General features: G+C 53.6%; 2 protein-coding genes, 1 non-coding gene and 1 pseudogene across 5 annotated transcripts; 2 read left to right on the forward strand and 2 right to left on the reverse strand.

Moving 5' to 3' along the window:
• The first annotated feature begins 96 nt into the window (after nucleotides 1-96).
• LOC120652397 (putative ubiquitin-like-specific protease 1B) lies at nucleotides 97-10783 on the forward strand. Of its 3 annotated transcripts, XM_039930207.1 has the most exons (9): nucleotides 106-764; nucleotides 1408-1487; nucleotides 1578-1671; nucleotides 1784-1882; nucleotides 8399-8491; nucleotides 8588-8707; nucleotides 9139-9242; nucleotides 10095-10167; nucleotides 10370-10783. In XM_039930207.1, exons 1-9 carry the CDS (start codon nucleotides 237-239, stop codon nucleotides 10430-10432), a joined length of 1254 nt encoding a protein of 417 aa, XP_039786141.1. In that variant the 5' UTR covers nucleotides 106-236; the 3' UTR covers nucleotides 10433-10783. The 3 variants fall into 3 exon arrangements, 1 of the variants encoding a protein (XP_039786141.1); XR_005666557.1 differs by having other exon boundaries at nucleotides 97-764; nucleotides 1581-1671; nucleotides 9139-10167; XR_005666556.1 differs by having other exon boundaries at nucleotides 100-764; nucleotides 9139-10167.
• Nucleotides 10784-10918: 135 nt separating this feature from the next.
• On the reverse strand, nucleotides 10919-10991 carry TRNAA-AGC. The gene has a single exon. It is a non-coding gene; the product is annotated as a tRNA-Ala (tRNA).
• A 2574-nt stretch (nucleotides 10992-13565) lies between these two features.
• Nucleotides 13566-15878, forward strand: LOC120652399 (putative F-box protein PP2-B8). The gene is made up of 3 exons (XM_039930210.1): nucleotides 13566-14219; nucleotides 14312-14433; nucleotides 15201-15878. The coding sequence occupies exons 1-3, from the start codon at nucleotides 13881-13883 to the stop codon at nucleotides 15676-15678; spliced, it is 939 nt and encodes a 312-aa protein (XP_039786144.1). The 5' UTR covers nucleotides 13566-13880; the 3' UTR covers nucleotides 15679-15878.
• Nucleotides 15879-16462: 584 nt separating this feature from the next.
• LOC120648140 lies at nucleotides 16463-18036 on the reverse strand (annotated as a pseudogene).
• Between the last annotated feature and the right edge of the window lie 1983 nt (nucleotides 18037-20019).

Raw genomic sequence — 20019 nt, forward strand, 5'->3', positions numbered from 1 at the left:
GGGCCTCACGGGCCGTGAAGCAAAAGCTTTCGTCTGTCCTCTCCGAAATGAGGACCTATTTGCAATTTCTAAATTTGTCGAGGGGAAAAGAAATAAAGGAGCAACGAGCCGCCGTCCCCTCCGCTTCCTCTCCCCCGCCGGTCGCCGTCCCCGCTCTCCCCTGCGAGCTCAAACCAAAGCAAATCCCTGCTAGGGTTTGCGCTCCGGGCATGCTCCCCTCGTAGCCACCACCTCCCATGGCCCTAGCCCCCTCCTCCTGGCCAAGAACGCCGCCCGCCCTTTCCCCCAACCGCCGCAAGCGCCGCCCCGACGCCTCTCCCCCGCCCCATCACTTCCACGGCCCGCAAACCCACAGCCGCCTAAGTCAGCGCCTCCGCCGCTGGTGCCCGCCCCCGCCGCAGGCGAGGTCCGTCGCATTCGACATGCTCAACTTCCTCTCCGGCCTCCTCGGAGGGTTGCGGCCCAAGGACAATGGGCTGGGGCTGTTAAAGAGCTGGACTGCGCAGTCGCGGGATCTCACGGTGGTTACGGATGAGGAGAACGGAACGGCGCATCGTTTGCTGGACCGGAGGGTTAAGGATTCGAGGAAGGCTACGCTGGAGGCGGTGAAGAGCCAGCCGCGGCAGAAGGGCGAGCCCTTCTACAAGAAGGCGCACAAGGAGGCGAGACGGAACGACGGTAGGTTGGAGGAGATAGGGATCGAGGTGAAGCTCTATGAGGAAAAGCATGCCGAGATACGGAAGTTAGACAAGGCTGTCAAGGAGGTAATTTGATCATTTTTTTACCCTCCTCATGCTTTGCTAGTGTCATGGTCGGTGGATTGGAAGAAACTAACTAAATCAGTGATCAAGTTTGTGTCTTGCACTGAATTGATGGGGCTTTCATGGAATCTGTGCTCTGGAACAGAATAGTCTTATGTTAGTTGATATGAAATTCTTTGCAAGCCTCAAACAATTTTATGATTCCTGCTTTGCATTAGAATTTTGGCTCTGCCTAAAGTATCACTCAACTAGAACCATTTTCAATTCTCTACCATAGGGGCATGATTTATTAGAGCTTTTTTTTTTACCAAAACAACCCAGATTTGCTATGTTACATTGACATTTTAAGATATTTATATTTATATTTACAGGTGAGAGGAAAAAAATTTAAGAACACTTATCTTGCGAATTACATATAAAAAGGGATTTATTAGGGATTAGGGAACTTAATTATTTGGTTGGTTAAGCCAATTTTTTATTGAAGAAAACTTTAAAGAGGCACGAGTGATTTTTTTTAAAAAGAATCACTTGAATAAAAGCTGCATGCCTGTCAAAAGAGCTATATTCCCATTTTATGCACATGTTTGATGGCAGCCCTTCACCAATTAACTGTTGGTTTGCTTGCATTCATCTTTCACTATCCTAGGATTTGTCTGGACTATTTAAGCGTCTCACTGAGGAGGAGGAAAATGAAGTTCATGACTGTTTCGATGCTGGAGGTCCAAGGTACTTTTGACCACCCGGCTTGCAGCTTGCATGTCATTTGAAGCTTTCTATATACCATGTAAGCTTAACTGAGCGCTTGTTTTCCCGTAGTAGCAAAGTCCTTGTGTTGCATCAACCATCGAACATTGAGGTTAGCAAAGAGAAATTCCAGTGCTTGAGACGCGGTCGATGGTTAAATGATGAGGTAATACTCTTGCTGAATATTCTGAACAGACTTCCGTTATTCTCTCTTTTACAAGGGTGAGTGACTACATATATCCGTGTATGATGATGATAAATATTTCTCTTATTTGTAGGTTATTAACCTATACCTAGAATTGTTAAAGGAGAGGGAAAAAAGAGAGCCGAAAAGGTTTTTGAAATGCCATTTCTTTAATACATTCTTTTATAAGAAGGTTAGATTGTACGCTTCTTTATCCTTCACCTATTACATCTGTAGGATGTTTATACTCTATCCGTTTCAAAATGTAGGTCGTTTTGAATTTTTTAGATTCATAGTGTTTGCTATGCACCTAGATATAACATATGTCTAGGTACATAGCAAAATATATGAATCTAGAAAAGTCAAAACGACCTACATTTTGGAACGGAGGGAGTATCTCTTTTATGTACATAAGTTGGCATGTTTTTTTTTCATGTATTCCCCCTTAAGCTGTTCTTTTGTTTTGTTCCTTCAGTAACCAGTCAGTGCTGATTTGGATTTTCTGCATCTTATAAGAAATTTATATGCGGTGGTCAAAATTTGCATGATAGCATATCATAGTTTAGTTATATTGTGGTTTATGTACATGCATCACATCAAGCATTTGTCAATATCAATATGTGAATATTGTAGCACTGCTAATCCTGCTTAATTATATATCAGTTAATACTGTTGGTGTATATTGAGCCCATGTGTATAGAGGCCCATGTATAGGAATTATATATACCCACCCTTCTAGGGTTGGAGGAATACCAGCAATTATTCTCTCCATCATGGTATCATTAGCCTAGGGTTAGGGTTAGCCTCCTCTCACCTCCCAGCCGCCGCCGCCGGCGGCGGCAGCCATGGCCGGCCGCCGGTGCCTCCTCTCTCCCCTTCCTTTTTCCCTCCCCTTCCTTCCTCCTCTGCTTCGGCAGCAGTTGCCGCGTTGCCCTGGCCCGCCGCCGCCCCCTCCTCCGATCTCGTCGCCGCGAGTGCAGGGGGCCGTGCCGCCGCCTTCTCCCTGCCGGATCCCGCCGCCGCCGCCGCCTCTGCCTGGCGCGCCCGGGCCGCGGGGGTCGCGGCCGGCCCTGCAGCAAGTGCTGCCGCCGCTGCACAGGCTCTCCCTGCTGCAGCGGGCGCTGCTGCCGCTGCTGGGCGGGCCCCCCAGCAGACGGGAGCCCCGGCCGATGCCCTGGCCATCCTTGGGCCGGCGCCGGATGCGGCCGCCGACGGGCAGGGCCCCCAGCTGCCCCCTCCACCCGTGCAGCAGCCACTCGTGCAGCCCGACGCTGCCGCCGCTGCTGCAGCGGGTGCGGATGACGATGCCGCCTGCGCAGGCCGCCGCGCCGCCGGCAAGCTGCCCGCCGACGACGCCGGGCCCAATCCCGCGTGGTCTGGGCTCGGGATGGCACCCGAGGATGCGCCGCTCTCCGCCGCCGCCCTCCGCGGGCAGCAGGCCGACGCCGCTCTCGCCGCGGCTCTCCTCGCCGTCAAGTCGGAGGCTTCGGCGGCCCAGGAGCGGGTCCGCGTGGCTGCCCTCGCCTAGGAGCGCGAGCGCGCCACGGCCGACGCCCTCGCTCTCCGGGTCGCCGAGGCGGAGCAGCACTTCCTCCGCGTCTCCTCCGGCCCGCCGCCCGTCGTCCCCAAGCCCGGCGCCTTTTCCTCCCACCAGGCCCCGCCCGCTGGATCTGGAACGCGGTACCACCCGGCCGATCCCATGGTCGCCCAACTCCACCTCCAGGCCGCCGGCGTCCAGAACATCCGGGCCCTGGTCACCGTCCTGCTCGACCCGACGTCGTCCTCCTACGGACACTGGCGGGACCAGGTCCCGCTCGCCCTCCGCCGCTACGCCCTCGACGACCACGTCCTCCTCGACACACCGATCGAGGCACAGGACGTGACGTGGCTGCGCCTCGACAGCGTCGCCATGTCCTGGATCTTCGGGACCATCTCCCTAGATCTTCAGGACCTCGTCAGGACCCACGGCGGCACCGCGCGGCAGGCCTGGGTGGCGCTCGAGGGGCAGTTCCTCGGCAACGCTGAGTACCGCGCCCTCCAGCTCGACGCCACCTTCCGCACCTTCGTGCAGGGGGACCTCTCTGTTGGTGAGTACTGCCGGCGGATGAAGGGCATGGCCGATGCTCTTCACGACCTCGGGGATCCAGTGTCCGATCGGGTCTTGGTGCTCAATGTCATGCGGAGCCTGAGCAGCACCTATGACCACTTGAAGAGCTGGATCGCCCGCCAGAGGCCCTTCCCCTCCTTCCTGCAGGTCTGGGACGACCTCGCCCTCGAGGAGATCACCAGGGATCTCACGCCCGGATTGCCCTCGTCCACCTCCACCGCGCTCGTCGCTGCTCCACCGGCTTCCTCCGCCGCCCCTGCCACCTCTCTCCTTGGTGCTGCTCCCGCCGGGCAGTCCGGAGGTGGGGGGGGGGCGAGGACGTCGTCGGGGGGGGGCGTGGTGGTGGCACTGATGGCCCTGCTTTTGGGGGTACCGGTACCGGTGGGGGCCGTCGGGGCGCGCTGACTCCGCCGGCTCCGGCTCTGACTCCCGCTTTTGCCCCTGCCCCTGGAGGTACGTCCTGGCCATCCTTCAGCAACCTATGGTCAGGGCGCATCTCGATGTGGCCGTTCCAGGGTCCGGGAGGGGGGCCTCGTCCTCTGCTCCAGCCGGCGGCCATGTTCACCGGCGCTGCTCCACTCTTCGCGCCGTCCTGGACCCCGCCCGTTCAGCCCAGCCAGCAGCCGACCTGGCCTGGGGGTGGAACCAGGCCGCTCTGGCGCAGTCCTTCAGCACCATGGGACTGACGCCGCCGGTCAGCACCGAGTGGATCGCCGACTCGGGTGCCTCGTTCCACACTACTCCTGATGCCGGTATACCCCTCTTGTCCTTCTATCATAGTTGGTGATGGGTCTTGCCTACCTGTCACCGCCGTGGGTTCTGCTCCTCGTCTTCTTAATGTTCTTGTTGCTCCTCAAATGGTTCACAACCTTCTTTCTATTTGCCAGTTTACTGCTGACAACTCATGTTCTATCGAATTTGACTCTTCTGGTCTTACTGTGAAGGATTCGGCTTCCCGGCGTCCGCTCCTCCGATGTGATAGCCCGGGGCACCTTTACACTTTTCGGCTTCCTGCTTCCGTTGCTCCGTTCTCGACTTCTTCATCGTCTACTGCCTTTGCCGTGACGGCTTCTTCCACCACCTGGCACCGCCGACTCGGTCACCCCGGCCGCGACGTTTTGGCTCAGCTCAGCCGTAGTACCGATGTTCCATGTATTAGGGCTCCTGCTGAGCACCTCTGTCATGCGTGCCAGTTAGGTCGTCATGTTAGACTTCCGTTTTCTTCTTCTTCTTCGCATGCTGCGCATGCTTTTGATCTTATTCACTGTGACCTGTGAACATCTCCTGTATTCAGCATGTCTGGCAACAAATATTATCTGGTCATTGTTGATGATTTTTCTCATTACTCTTGGACTTTCCCTTTGCGCGCCAAGTCTGAGACCTTCCCCATCCTCCTCCACTTCTTTGCCTGGGTGTCCACTCAGTTCGGCCTCACCGTTAAGGCCGCGTCCGGTGTGACAACCGACGAACGACGTCGTGCGCACCCTTCTAATCCAGGCTTCTCTGCCCCTGCGCTTCTGGGCTGAGAGCCTCCACACCGCCACCTACCTGCTCAACCGCCTTCCGTCCACTGCTTCTCCTGCTCCCACTCCACACCACGCTCTCTTCGGCACCCCTCGCTACGACCACCTTCGGGTCTTCGGGTGTGCGTGTTACCCTAACACCTCCGCCACCGCTTCTCACAAGCTGGCGCCCCGCTCGACTCGTGTGTTCCTCGGGTACTCCCCTGACCACAAGGGGTACCGATGCTTTGACCTCACCTCTCGCCGCGTTCTGATCTCCCGACACGTCGTCTTTGACGAGTCGGATTTCCCCTACTCCACCTCCTCCACACCTTCTCCTGACCCCGAGCTGGAGTCTGTTTCCGACTGACTCGGTGGTTCAGCCACCGTTACCTGTCTGTCATTTTCCTGCATATTTTTCCGGCACACCGGCACCGCTTTCGGTGATCCCTGCTGCGCCGAGCGCGGCCCCCGGACCTCCGGTCGTGCCGCGCGCGGACCCGGTGTCTCCCGCTGCGCCACGCACGGCCCCGGTGCCTTCTCCTGCACCTGCGCGGTACGCTCAGCCGGTGCAGGTGTACCAGCGTCGCTCGGCGTCGACCCCGGCGCCGCAGCGGTACGCTGAACCGGTGGAGGTGTACCGGCGTCGTTCGGAGGCGACACTGGCACTGCCTCCAGCTCCGGAGGCTCCTGCGATGCCGACACCGGAGCCGCCGCCGCCGCCACCTCCTCCGACTCCCTCTCGAGCCGAGCCGGAGGTGTACCACCCACCAGTCATCCATCGGGATCCTCGGCATATCCATCCCATGGTGACTCGGCGGATGGCGTCTCAAGCCGCGACTCTCTCCGCCACCGAGGGAGAGCCGCGGGTCTCTCCGGTACCCTCCTCTGTCCGCGACGCCTTGGCGGATCCTCACTGGCGTCGCGCGATGGAAGAGGAGTACGCGGCTCTTCTCGCCAACCAGACGTGGGATCTCGTGCCGCGTCCGTCTGGTTGCAATGTGGTGACTGGCAAGTGGATCTGGACGCATAAGCGTCGAGCTGATGGCACACTGGAGCGCTACAAGGCTCGCTGGGTTCTCCGGGGGTTCACTCAGCGGCCTGGCTTGGACTATGACGAGACCTTCAGCCCAGTCGTGAAGCCCGCTATGGTGCGCACGGTCTTCTCGCTTGCGCTCTTGCGCTCTTGGCCTGTGCACCATCTGGATGTGAAGAATGCGTTTCTTCACGGCACTCTGTCAGAGGCTGTCTACTGCTCTCGGCCAGCGGGATTTGTGGACTCGAGTCGTTCGGATTTGGTCTGCCGGCTCAACAAGTCTCTCTATGTACTGAAGCAGGCTCCTCGGGCTTGGTACTCTCGGTTCGCCACGTTCTTGCTGACATTGGGGTTCACCGAGGCCAAGTCTGACACGTCTCTCTTCATCTACCGCCGTGGGGATGAGGCTGCATATCTGCTGCTCTATGTCGATGACATTGTGCTCACAGCCTCCAGTCAACAGTTGCTTCAGAGTGTCATCTCCTCTCTGCAGCAGGAGTTCGCTATGAAGGATCTTGGTCAACTCCACTTCTTGGGCGTCATTGTTGAGCCTCGCCCGTCTGGTCTTCTCCTTCACCAGCAGCAGTACGCACTGGATATTCTGGAGCGGGCTGGGATGACTGATTGCCAGCCCTGCTCCACTCCTGTCGACACTCAGGTGAAGCTGTCTGCTGATCTGGGTGATCCGGTGGCTGATCCTACTGTCTACCGGAGTCTGGCCGGCGCGTTGCAGTACCTCACCTTCACCAGGCCGGACCTCACATATGCTGTTCAGCAGGTCTGTCTCCATATGCATGATCCCCGGGAGTCACACGTTGCTGCACTGAAACGTCTCCGCTACGTTCGTGGCATTGTGGACCTCGGTCTGGTCCTTCACCGCTCGTCCTCTGCTGAGCTGGTGGTCTACACCGACGCTGACTGGGCTGGCTGCCCGGACACTCGTCGCTCCACTTCCGGCTACACCGTCTTCCTGGGCGGCAACCTGGTCTCTTGGTCGTCCAAGCGGCAGCCGGTTGTCTCCCGCTCCAGTGCTGAGGCGGAGTACCGGGCTGTCGCTAACGGTGTGGCGGAGGCGTCCTGGCTACGACAGCTCTTGGCGGAGCTCCACAGCCCGCTCGCCAAGTGCACGCTCGTCTACTGCGACAACGTCAGCGCCGTGTATCTCTCCACCAACCCCGTCCAACATCAGTGGACGAAGCATGTGGAGATCGACCAACACTTCGTGCGCGACAAAGTCGCCATCGGCGATGTTCGGGTACTCCATGTCCCGACTACCTCCCAGTTTGCTGACATTTCACCAAGGGACTGTCCTCCTTGACCTCCTCGGAGTTTCGCTCCAGCCTCAACGTAGCCGGTGGATAGTTGTGGCTGCTGGGGGTATTTGCCCTTTGTACTCTCTTTTTGTCCAGTCTTGAACACCGCTGCGCCGGTAGTTCAGACTGCGGGGGAGGGGGTATTGGCTTTCTTGTTGTCCAGTCTTGAACACCGCTGCGCCGGTAGTTCAGACTGCGAGGGGGTGTTGGTGTATATTGAGCCCATGTGTATAGAGGTCCATCTGGAGGCCCATGTATAGGAATTATATATCCCACCCTTCTAGGGTTGGAGGAATACCAGCAATTATTCTCTCCATCAAATACGTATTATCTTATTACTGTTCAGGCAAATAAATTACTTCTACAGTCTTAATGCGACCAATCTGCTATGGTATATGCTCACTATAATTTGGAAAATTGATTGCATGATAACATATATTTGTAGGCATAGGAATTGGCTATTGCGCTCCTGAATTTGCCTTCTTGGTTCCCTTAGTTTTTTTTTTCAAACACCTTACTGTGGTAATGTTCACAGATATATTAGGCTAAGTGTGTTTGTTGTTCACCTCTTTTATTCTTTTTCTTTTTGTTAGTTGGGTGTATGCTAATTGTATTTAATGAAATCAATGTCTTTGCTAACTTCACTGATGGCGTGGACTTTTGCATTGCATTTATGCCTTTGGTTTTCATTCACGGGAAATAAATTATTACCATATGAACATCCTTATTGACTTCCTGTATTGTTGCTCAGCTTGCTTGCGGGAAAAATGGTTATGACTACAAATCTGTTAAAAGGTGGACTACCCATAGGAAGTTGGGATATGAGCTCATTGAATGTGATAAAGTAAAGTGAATGTTTCATTCTTTATTCTATATATCATTGGCTGTTTCCACCCTTTGGCTTTCTTTTTCTCATGTGACTTTCTAAATTTCTTTGTAGATCTTTGTCCCTGTGCATAAAGATGTGCATTGGTGTTTAGCAATTATAAACATGAAGGAAAATACGTTTCAGTATCTTGATTCTCTGGGCGGCACGGATCATAATGTACTAAACATGCTGGTAAGCATATGTGATGTGTCCACAATGAAGGTTGACCTAAAAAAAAGTTAAATTCCAGCGTTTGCTCTCTCTTTTTTTCATGCTTTTTTTTAGAAGTGTTGCTAACTACACAACTATTTACTCCATTTTTGTGAGCATTTCATTATACTAATATACCTTTCCAATCCTCGTTAGAATTGGTGAAATAGTAGATGGCTGTGGACTTTGGCATATCTTTTATGCCCTTTCACATGGTGCTTGAGATCTCTAGTCCTTGTTCTCTAACCCGATCTCTAGTCCTTGTTCTCTAACCCAATCTATACTAAATGACCGAAAGAAAAATAACTGGGTATGTTGGTAGGCTTGTTTAATATCATAAGTTGAGATGCTTCTGAGTTGAATGGGGCTTAATGAGTTAATCATGGTGATATACATGTGTTTTCCACATGCAGGCTCGATATATTGCAGAGGAAGTCAAGGATAAAAGTAACAAAGTAATTGACACTAGTTCGTGGCATGAAGAGATAGTTGATGATATTCCTTTGCAACAGAATGGGTATGTCTTGTTTATAGTAATGATTCTATCCTTCATAAATCATGTGCCGTTTAGTAGACTAGGTAGTGTGTGCCTCCCTCCCACAATTGGCCATTTAAATAACTTCTGTTATATCACCCCCCTGCGTACAATTCTTATGAAACCATCTGCATCTACTTGAGGTATGGAAGGTTTAGGCCTAAAATAAACATAAAAGTTATTGATGCAGTTGGGAGTTTTGTAGCATGCATTTGAAATGAACTTTACACTCATATGTGTTAGAACCAACAAGAAGGATAGTTAAAAAACTTTTTCCTTTCAATTTTACTTTTGCTTTATCATTTCGTTTCATGCATCTACTTGAGATATGGAAGGTTTACGCCTAAAATAAACATAGAAGTTATTGATGCAGTTGGGAGTTTTGTAGCACGCATTAGAAATGAACTTTACACTCATATGTGTTAGAAGCAACCAGAAGGATAGTTTTAAGTGTATAAAAGTTTTTCCCTTTCAATTTTACTTTTGCTTTATCATTTCTCAGAAATTTCTCATTTTCAGTACTGTCAACATAATTTGTTTGAACTTGAAGGGATTTTTTTTTCATGGCTCATTAAACTGGGTGGTGAATTTGCCCCTACGTTTTATTTTTGAAGTTGTTCATACTAAAATGTTCCCCTACCTCCACTGAATGTATTTTCCACTAGACTGCAGCTTTCTTTGAAATCCTCATATGCAGTGTGTTTTCTGTGCCCAAGTACTAATAAGGAAATTTATGGTGGTAGGCAAAGGACCAAAAATATAATTGTAGCTGGCTCAAGCATTTATTTTCATTGTAACAAGTGACAAAAAGATATCGTGTTTTTGTTGTAACAGGTGGGACTGTGGTATGTTTATGCTCAAGTACATTGATTTCCACAGCAGAGGATTGAACCTATCTTTTAGTCAGGTGGGTGTACATGCTTGCCCAACTTTGTTTCAGACTTTGTATCCTGTAGGCAAGCGTTTAGCTAAGTGCTCTGACTGCATGAAGCTGCTTGTTTTAGTCATCAGGTTATAGTATAATAATGTGATTACATGAGATAATCTGCTTGTTTTGGTGTGATTACACAGAATGATACTTATCCTAAAGAATTGCTTCTTCTTTGCAGAAAGACATGGAATATTTTAGGAAGAGAACAGCGAAGGAAATCTTAAAATTAAGAGCTGACTGAATAACTCATGGATAGCACATCCTTCTCTTTATGAGATATAGAAGCTGACTTTTTGTAGTGTGTTTCGGGAACTAGAATAGTAGCTGATTGACACGTCACTGTGCATCATTGAGCCTAATTCAAACCTGTAAATCGTTTATTGGATGTTTGTCGCATGTGACAGCCTCAGCTTCTTTGGGTGCTGACGTCCAATGATGTAAAGGCGACCCGGTTTTCTGTAAAGCCATTGTTTGAAGAAACGCCGAGGCGAAAGTTAGATATAGGTACACTGATATTTGTCATTGGTTATAGTATGTGATAGGATTATTCTTTTTCGAACATTTATGGTTATAAGCTTGAACTTAAGACCTCTGTGGCTTCTGTTGATTGCAAATAAGTTCCTCAAGAGTTGCGCCGAACTAATAACAAATAGAATCAGATAGAAAAATTGGCGGAGCGAAACCGGCACATGCCGATGAAAAGGGGGCAGTAAAAACATAAAAAAAATGGAGATGCGGGGTATCGATCCCCGTACCTCTCGCATGCTAAGCGAGCGCTCTACTATCTGAGCTACATCCCCTTTTCGTTAAACTAAGTTTGTAAATTATAATCGATGGTAACGTTGCAACAATGTACCTTTTCTCAAACAAAAGATATATTAAGAAAAAATTGTGTAGATCTATGGACTGGTATCACTAGTTCACCATGTTCCCCTCCATTCAAAGTGCCATTTGGATCTTATTGATGACTACCCCTCTGTCCCGGTTTAAGTGTCGTCCGGGAACAATGATTCCCCTCACAGGCACGGTTTTCCAGCGACGATTAAAGCGGGACGGAGGGAGTAGGTCGTAAGTTGACAAACCGAGACCGTCGTGAACATGTTGTCCGCAGTCCATTTCTAAAGAAACTTGTCTTGTGTTTCTGGTCCGATAGGAGTGGCCTCAACCAAATCCCAAATGAGAAGGTAGTCACTCGAGCGTCACCTGTAAACCTGTCTTGTTGAAAGTTCGACCGGCCCGCAACCCTAGCATCATGAGCTTGTCAAACAAGGGTTTACCTTAAACCAGTGGCGTTCCTAGTGGTGTGGCCACATATACCATGGTATACCTAAAATTCTAATCCAAAATTATTAGCCATATGTCGGCGTCCTGACCCGGCGGTCCGGACCCAACTAGTGATGATGCCGCGTGTTTCCTCGTCCCAGATGTTGATGCAAGAGACAATACAGTAACGCACGGGTTTATCCTGGTTCCGGCCGCGGGGCCGTACGTCCAGCAAAGGGGGTGTGCGAGGGCACTGTATTATCTTGCACCGGATGTGCCTGTAGTAGGGGGTACAGGCAAGGCGAGAGAGGGAGGGAAGCTCCCAAATCTCTGCTATAGGAGAAGTTGATTGAGGTGAGTGCAATATCGGGTGAGTGTTGCGTTCTATCGTATGGGTCTGATCGCGCGACCTCGACGACCCCCTTAAAGAAAGCTCGTCTCCTCCTTTTATAGACACAAGGAGGGACGAGGTACATGCGCAGGGGATCGTGGAAGTCGTCACATTTCCCCGAATCGCGGGGGTGCAGTGGTCGAGCACTGTGGGAAGTACACTGTGGGGCATGGCGTCGGGCGTGGCAGTCGTCCTGGGCATCGTCTTTGGTCTTGCGCAGATCGCGCCGGCGTCCTGTCAACCCCCAGCAGGCGGCGTGGTCGTCGTTGTAGGGTGTACCGTCTTCCAAATGTGGTGCAGCGGCGTTCCGTGGTCTCTGCAGGCCAGGGTCCCGTATACATACGTGCGCCTGCGGTAGCAGGGCACGTGGCGGTCCCGGACCCCCCTAGGCGGAGTGCTAGCGCGTGTACTAAGGGGTCCGGGAGTCGCGTGGAGGTCCCGGACCCCCTCGAGGGGGGGGGGTCCGCGCCCCCGGCTGCTGGAACAGAGCACCCCTCCTTGGGGAACACGTGGCGACGCCGGACCCCTTCCCGAGCAGGGGACGGGTCCGGAGCCGTAGGTGCGGTGAGGTGGAGTCCGGACAGCAAGAGTGGGCAGAATAGTGACGAGAGCTGTGCCGAGCACGCCACGTACCGCGTCGCATATTCTCCCAGTGTTGCCACAGCATCCGGGATGGCGGAGCAGTGACCGGAGTTGGCGGATGGGACCCCGGTCACAGCCACTGTGAGGGATGGCGGCCTGACGCCGTCTATCCAGGTCGCTGTGGAGGAGTGGTTGGCATTTAATGCCTCCGTGCGACGGGCAGGTAAGCGGAAGGGTCATTTGTCCTTTACGTCGAGGGGTGGCCTCGAGCGAGACGGAGATGATTCGCCCCGCTTGAGGGTAGGTTCGCTACCCTCGAGCGAGGCGGAGATGATTTGCCTCCTCGAGGGTAGGTTCGCTACCCTCGAGCGAGGCGGAGACGCGGGGCGCAGTCGAGGGTTTCGATGGGAGCCCTCGAGCGAGACGGAGATCACCCCGCGAGTCCAAGGTGGTGCGGATGGGCCGCATACTGGGCTTCTTTGATTTCTTTTCTTTTTTCCAAATTGGAATGAGGTCGTAGGCCTTTGGGGGCTCAATTGCCTAATATGTTGTGTTTGCGTTTTTAGGATGATTTTAGTACCCGATTAGGGTGTCCCTAATCGTGGTCCCGACACCATACAATCAAGAGTCCATTACCAAGTAAACTATTTTGTATATGAATTATACCGAATTATATATAAAAAATTGTTACGGCAATACCCTTCTCCAAATCCGAGATACGCTACTGCCTTAAACCTAGCCTGCTAGCAGCTCAGTTGTATACTTGTATTGCAGAAAAGCACACCTTAAACAAACCCTTCCGAAGAAAGAATTTAAAATTGAGTTTGGTCAAAACCAACATAGATCAAGAAAATAAAGTTTTTTCCCCGTCAAGGTTCGCGGATCGCGGTCACTCACGGCTAGTCGGCCACCCACGAGCCCGTGCCCGCGCAGCCCAGCACCCGCGCCCGCCGCCGCCAAGGTGCCTTTGGCTCCTGGCACGGCGATGGCGCCAGCGCCGCAGGCCCGCAGCATGAGTCCTGGGTGATGATGTGTCCGCGCGCGCCGCGCGGCTGATGGTGATGGCCACGCCCATCTCCGTCGGGTGGCGCCGGGTATGCTGACACGCACAATGAAACAAACCTCCGACGGCCAATATTTTCCTTTCCCCCCCAAATTTTTTTTCCCAGGCTGCTCCGCGCGACGCGTTCCCAGATCGCGTGCGTCCAGTGCACGGCGTTGCGACGGAATGGCTCCGGTTTTCTCACAGGCCGGGAGGTACGGCACGGGTGCCTGCTGCCGTCACGTTGCTCGCGAGTCGCGATTCTAAAAAGTCCGTGGCTTTCCGGCGTGCAACGGAATCGCTTGCTTGCTCCCTCGTTTCCGCTGCCACGGGCGCGAGGTCGTAGCTAGCTGCTCTGCTGCCGGGCGGTAGAGAGCAGGAGGGCACGGGCTCGTACACGGCGCGCCGGCGATGGCCGGAGATCAGCAGCAGCAGCAGCAGCAGCAGGAGCAGGAGCGCACCCAGGTGGGGGACCTCCCGGAGGTGTGCCTGGCGCACGCCATCGCGCTCACCTCCCCGCGCGACGCCTGCCGCTGCGCCGCGGTCTCGCCGGCCTTCCGCGCCGCCGCGGACTCGGACCACGTCTGGCGTCGCTTCCTCCCGCCGGGCCGCCGCGGCGCCGCCGCCGCCCACCCGCCGCAGGGGCAGCAGCCGCAGCAGCACCCCAAGCCGGCGGCCAGCAAGGGCGCCTACCTCCGCCTCTGCGACGCCGGCGCCGCCGTCCCCGTCGACGGCGAAGGGAGTGGCTCGGTAAAATCGTAAAAAAAATCAGCTTCGTCCGTTCGGATGCTTGGCAGGATCACGTGCGCGCCTGATGGTTGTGAGCTGGACCTCGTGTGCAGCGGAGGCTGTGGCTGGACAGGGCGAGCGGCGCCAGGTGCTACATGCTGTCGGCGAGGGCGCTGAGCCTGCCGTGGGACGACGGCGAGTTCAGCTGGAGGTGGACGCCCCACCCGCTCTCCAGGTTCTCCTCATCGCCATCCCTCTCCTCCTCGGTCCCCCCTTCTCCTTCCTGGCTAGATCCAGCGGAGTTGGGTTCAGATTTACGGTAGAATCTTTTCCGCAATCCATGAGGAAATAAACGCAACATAAAATAAAATCAAGCGTGGCACCAAGGTGATCAATTCATGTTCATGCGATTCTTGTACGGCGAGTACGCATGCTGATGCGGTGCTGCTTGACTAGCTGCATGCCAAGTCTGAAAAGGTTCTTTTCAGGAAATGCAATGCAGAAGAAAAATTGCAGGCCGTGTAGAAATTGCAGGCAACGCCGGGTGATAGCAGCAGCTGCTGCTATACCAGGTGGTAGGCTGGTAGCCACGCACGGCACGGTACGGTGCTGCGTCCTGCGTGCTGGTCAACTACCAGGACGGACGGTTGCTTGTACTTCTGTCCATGGGTCGTACGTCTGATGAGCTCGATAGTGCCCGCTTGATAACGATGGATCCGTACTCGGCTGAGCTGGTTAGATTAGACTTCATTTCGAGGTGCCACCGCTGGTAAACACCTGCTTATTGCACAAAAAATCCTCTCCTCGTCTTGTCTCGTCAGCGTTTGACATCGACGTCGTCTCTTCATTGCATCATCAGGTGCACGGATTTGGCGTCCTGATCAGCTAGGCAGCTAAATCTACGCTGCAACATCTTCGATCCGATTTGGCGTCCCTGGTTGTCCTGATTTTGGCAATTATTTGTACAACAAGCATCATTGCGATCGCTAATTCAATTTGCAGGTTCGGGGACGTGGCCGAGCTGGTCGAGTGCACCTCCCTGGACATCTACGCCCGGCTCCCGGCCGCCGAGCTCACGCCGGCGACCACCTACGCCGCGTACCTGGTCTACGGCGTCGCGGAGGGGCACCGCGGCCTGAGCTACCCGGACCAGGAGACGACGGTGGCGCTGGGCGGGGGGCGCGCGGCGCCGGCGCCGGCGCGCCACGCCGTGTGCCTCCACCCCGACGAGGCCGAGGCGCGCAAGTTCAGGGCCGTGTCCCGCGGCACCGGCGACGGGGAGCCGAGGCGGCCGAGGCTGCGGGCGGACGGGTGGTCGGAGATGGAGATGGGGCGGCTGCGCACGCCCGGCGACGACGGCGGCCGGGAGGCCCCGGCGGCGGTCGCGGGCGAGGAGGTGGCGGTGAGCTTCGAGGTGCTGGGGTGGTACCCGAAACGCGGGCTCATAGTCGAGGGCGTCGAGTTTAGGCCCGTCGACTGATTTTGGGGGGGAATTTGGGCATTTTGATTGAAGGGAAATTTGTGTAATTGTGTTGCTATATGCCCCTGATTAATTTGGAAAACAGGTATCGCGCTGTGGTTTACACTAGCAAAATCAGTGGTATTTTCAGGACGACATTGTCAAACCAATGTTATTTCCATAGCATTTTTTTTTCAAATCGGTGATCTAAGATTGGGCAATTACGTTGTGCCATCGTAATTTTTAAAAATAAAAATATCATATTTGATCTCAATGGAAGGCGAGGTCTATATGTGTTGCTGACATTGACAAATAACAAGACACTGCAAAATTACAAATTACAGTGAAGGGATACCAACTGTAGACACAACAAAGTAATTTAGATTCGAGATTTTTATGTTGTTCCATAAAATACAGTATATTTCCTTCTCGTGATGTTATTGGTACTCATATGCAGCCCACATTATATACATATTGTTACCATGGTTAATTGTTTGCTGACCGGAGCAAAGACAGTCGTTGTAGGTGAACTAGAGCCAACACCAACAACACAATTAGCCATGACAATGCGTGCTGTGTATTCGGGAGTATTGTTGTATCCTAGACATAAAAAAAACAAAGAAACCAAACACACTTAGATAGCAAATAATGTTTAAAAACAATAATTAAATTGACTTAATTAATTTTGTACAATTAACGATCCAGAAATGTAGAATCTTATACTAGCCTATAATTGGATCTACTTGTTTCTACGAGCAACCTAGCTGCTAATGACGACGCTCCAACTAATGTCTAACTATCTTAGCTACTGTACTAGTCCGACGTAGTCGAGCTCCACCGATCCCAGCCACAGCTTGCCGTCCTTCTCCACGACGTCGCTCAGCGTGACACCCTTGGCCGCCGTCAGCTCCTCCACCTCCACGCCGTCCGCGCCGAGCCGGACGCCCACCAGGTGCTTCGCGGCTGGTTGAGCGCCACCAGTAGCCTCCCCCTGGCGTCGCGCCTCACGTTGTCCGGGTACCCGGCAGGTCCGCCAGCAGCTCGTACTGCCCGGCCTTAGCCCCCCTCAGTCAGTACCTGAACGCCCCGTCGCGTCGGCGTTCATCATGATCTCCGTGTTGAACCTGCGCGGGTACGTCGTGCTGCTGTCGATGAAGTAGACGTCGCCCGTGGCCTGGTCGACGTCCAGCCCGTTGACGAAGTGGAACGGCTCGCCGTCGTCGGCCTGGGTCGCCAGCACCTCCGCCTCGCCGCCGTCCGGCCCCACCTTCATCAGCCCCAGGTACGCGTCGGCGATGTAGAGGTCGCCGGTCTTATCGAAGAACTGCGGCCCCAGCGGGCGGCCGCACATGCTCTCCGTCTCCTCCGACGACGGGCGTGGTCTTGATCGGCTCGGCGGCGCAGAACGACGACGGGAGCAGGAGCGCGAGGGCGACGGCGAGCACCAGCCACGCCGCCGCCGACACGTTGTTGCGCCGCGCCATCTCGATTACGCTGTTCTCGCCGATGGAGCTGATCAGCTTTGGTTTGATGGGACGGCAAGCTGGTCGGGTAGGCGCGTTTTTTTGGCCAGGGTGTGCCGGCGGCCGAGCCGACTCGGACGGGGCCTTGCGTGGGGACTCGAATTCGTTTTCTTTCCCCTGTCCAATGTGTCGTTTCAAAAAGAAAAAAAATTAAATCGTTCGTTTCAAAATGTGCTGTCCGAATCCAGCTCGGATCCGTTTCCTCTGCCACTGGTCGTGTACTCGTGTCCGAGTCCAACTCGCCGGGGATTTGTAGCGGTAGCCGCTTTGCTTGAAGTCGTTGCAACGTTTCGGCGCCCGCAAACTGGGAGGAGTCCGTGTGGCGCGTTTTTGCTCGTTTCTCTTCTGACGGACTCGGTTGGGAGTTGGGACTACGGAGTTCTGGCTCCGCTCCTGTTGGCAAGAGCGTGCAGAGCGACGCGGAGATCGACGGATACAGTGTGCGACGTGGCGTTTCGAGGAGAGGGGTGCGACGTGGACATCATGGGGTACAGGGAGATCAAGATGATGCCTTTCCGTGCCGGGCGGCCGATGTACCCCGGCTAGTCAGGTACACTTTTTCGCGGCTACACGCTGAGGATGAGTTTTTCGTGGCGAGCCTCGTGAGGCAGCTGGAGTGGCTGCCGGTGGCGGAGAGGGAGGCCGTCGACGTGATGGAGGAGCTGGATTAACGATGGGGGTGGGGCAGGTCGAACCGTCGGGTCCCGAACCGGCCCACCAAAATAAATCTAATGGGTCCGTTTAGAAACCATCAAACTAGTATGGATCGGTGGATCGGATTTACTTGCACCCTAGGCTCGAGCGGTTCGACCCACCTGCCGCCGCCGTCGCGGGGGCACAGCTGCGCATGCGCCATCGCGTGACTTTCGTGCCCAGCGCGAGCTCGCGAGAGAGAGGCTGACGAGGAGGCCGGCGAGCCACGGATGGAGGCAGGGGAGCACCGACCGGAGCGCAGACAGCGCGGCCAGCCAAGCTGTGTTTTGGTGGCCGGGCGAGCGGCCGGCCGGCCGCATGCTGAGGCGGCGCAGGCCACAGGAGACAGGACGCAGGCTCACAGGCGGAGGCAGGGAAGCCATGTTTGGTGGCCGGGCAAGCGGCCGGCCGGCTACGTGCGGAGCCAGCGCAGGCCGCAGGTCGGCGAGCCATGGCGGAGGTCGGGCGAGCGGCCACGGGCAGAGGCCGGCCGAGCGGCAGGCGAGCTGCAGGCGGAGGCCGGACGAGCGGCGGCACTTGCTCACCCGACGCTAGCCGAGGATGGAGTCGCCGAGATCCGATGAGACGGCCGCGCGTATGGCGGGAGCGGCCAGCTCTTGGACGGGTAAGGCCTCTTGGGGAGCGGGCCAAGCAGAGATGCAGAGGATGAGATGGAGGCTAGGTCGACCCATGTGACCCTTTGGATCACGGGTGCTATCCTCGCCGAACTGAATGGATCGATCCATAAACATGCAAAACACGGTTGGATTGCTGTGGATCGAGCCGGAGCCCCTTAGGTGCATCCACGCCATGCATAAGCTGGATTTCACCACCGTCACCAAACACCCGCTCTAGGCTCGCATAAAAATATTAGGCGTGGAAACCACTTTTCTCAGTGAAAATATAAAAAAATACTTAAAAAGTATAGTTGCAAGTTTTTAAAAAATTTCAAATGATGCACTATGGAGTGCATCATTAGATATACTTTGTATCGAAAGTTAGGATGCAAACTCAATCTAGAAAAAGTCAAATGAAAACAACAAACTCAGTGCGCAAGGCACTAGAATTTATCTTGCAGTGCACTTGCATAAAAAAAACTTGACCTGCGGGGGTAAGACCGCCCCACGGCATTGTTTGAGAGGTAGAATGACCTTCTCACAGCAGGCCAAGAAAACCCCCGAACCCCTGTCCCACCCGTACACGGGGGCCCGTCGCCTTGTGAGTTAGGCCGGGCTCCACAGTGCTTTGGACATGAGGCAGGCGAGTGGGTCTGCCCCACCCGTACACGGGGGCCCGTCGCATTGTGAGTTAGGCCGGGCTCCACAGTGCTTTGGACATGAGGCAGGCGAGTGGGTTTTTTTAACCGGAGGCGGAAATTCGCCTCTTTCGGGGATCGAACCCACGACCTCCGGAGTGCCGCCGGACTGCCGGAACCAATTGGCCTGACATCCTTTGGCAGTGCACTTGCATAAGGAATCTATTATTTTCATATGACTTTTTTTACAAATTAATTTCACATCTCAACTTTTACTACAAAGTACATCTAATGATACACTATGGATGTGCATAGTTTGAAATTTTTTGATACTTGCAACTATAGTTTTTTAAAAAAATTCATATTTCCACTGAGAAGGTAGTTTGCGCCTAATATTTCCCTAGCATCGTAGTGACGAATTGAAATCATCAATGCCTGTTATCTCAAGAATGGAAAGTGTGCGTTCGACAACAAAAACGCAATGTGCAGCCTGTCTTGAGCTGAACTTTCATATTATGTCCATACATATACATATCGCACGACAGATTCATGCCACTAAAATCTACTCCATCCATTTTAAATGTAGGATATTTTTTTTAAGTCAAATTTTTTGAACTGCGACAATTAAAAAAAATTATATTAACATCCATAACACCACATAAACATTATCAAGACATTTCATGATGGATTTAATGTAGCTTTTTTATTTTGTAGATGTCGATCAAAATAAAAAAATTGACTAGAAAACAAAAGTATAAAGTTTTACATTTTGAAACGAATGGAGTATCATATTTTTGCCACTTGGATCCAACAATGCATATCGACTTGTATCTACAAGCTCCTTGTAAATCGTAACCTCCAAAACCTGACTCTTGGTTCTTTCACTAGTTT

The sequence above is a fragment of the Panicum virgatum genome, chromosome 9K (genome assembly GCF_016808335.1).
Source record: "Panicum virgatum strain AP13 chromosome 9K, P.virgatum_v5, whole genome shotgun sequence".
Taxonomy (NCBI): domain Eukaryota; kingdom Viridiplantae; phylum Streptophyta; class Magnoliopsida; order Poales; family Poaceae; genus Panicum; species Panicum virgatum.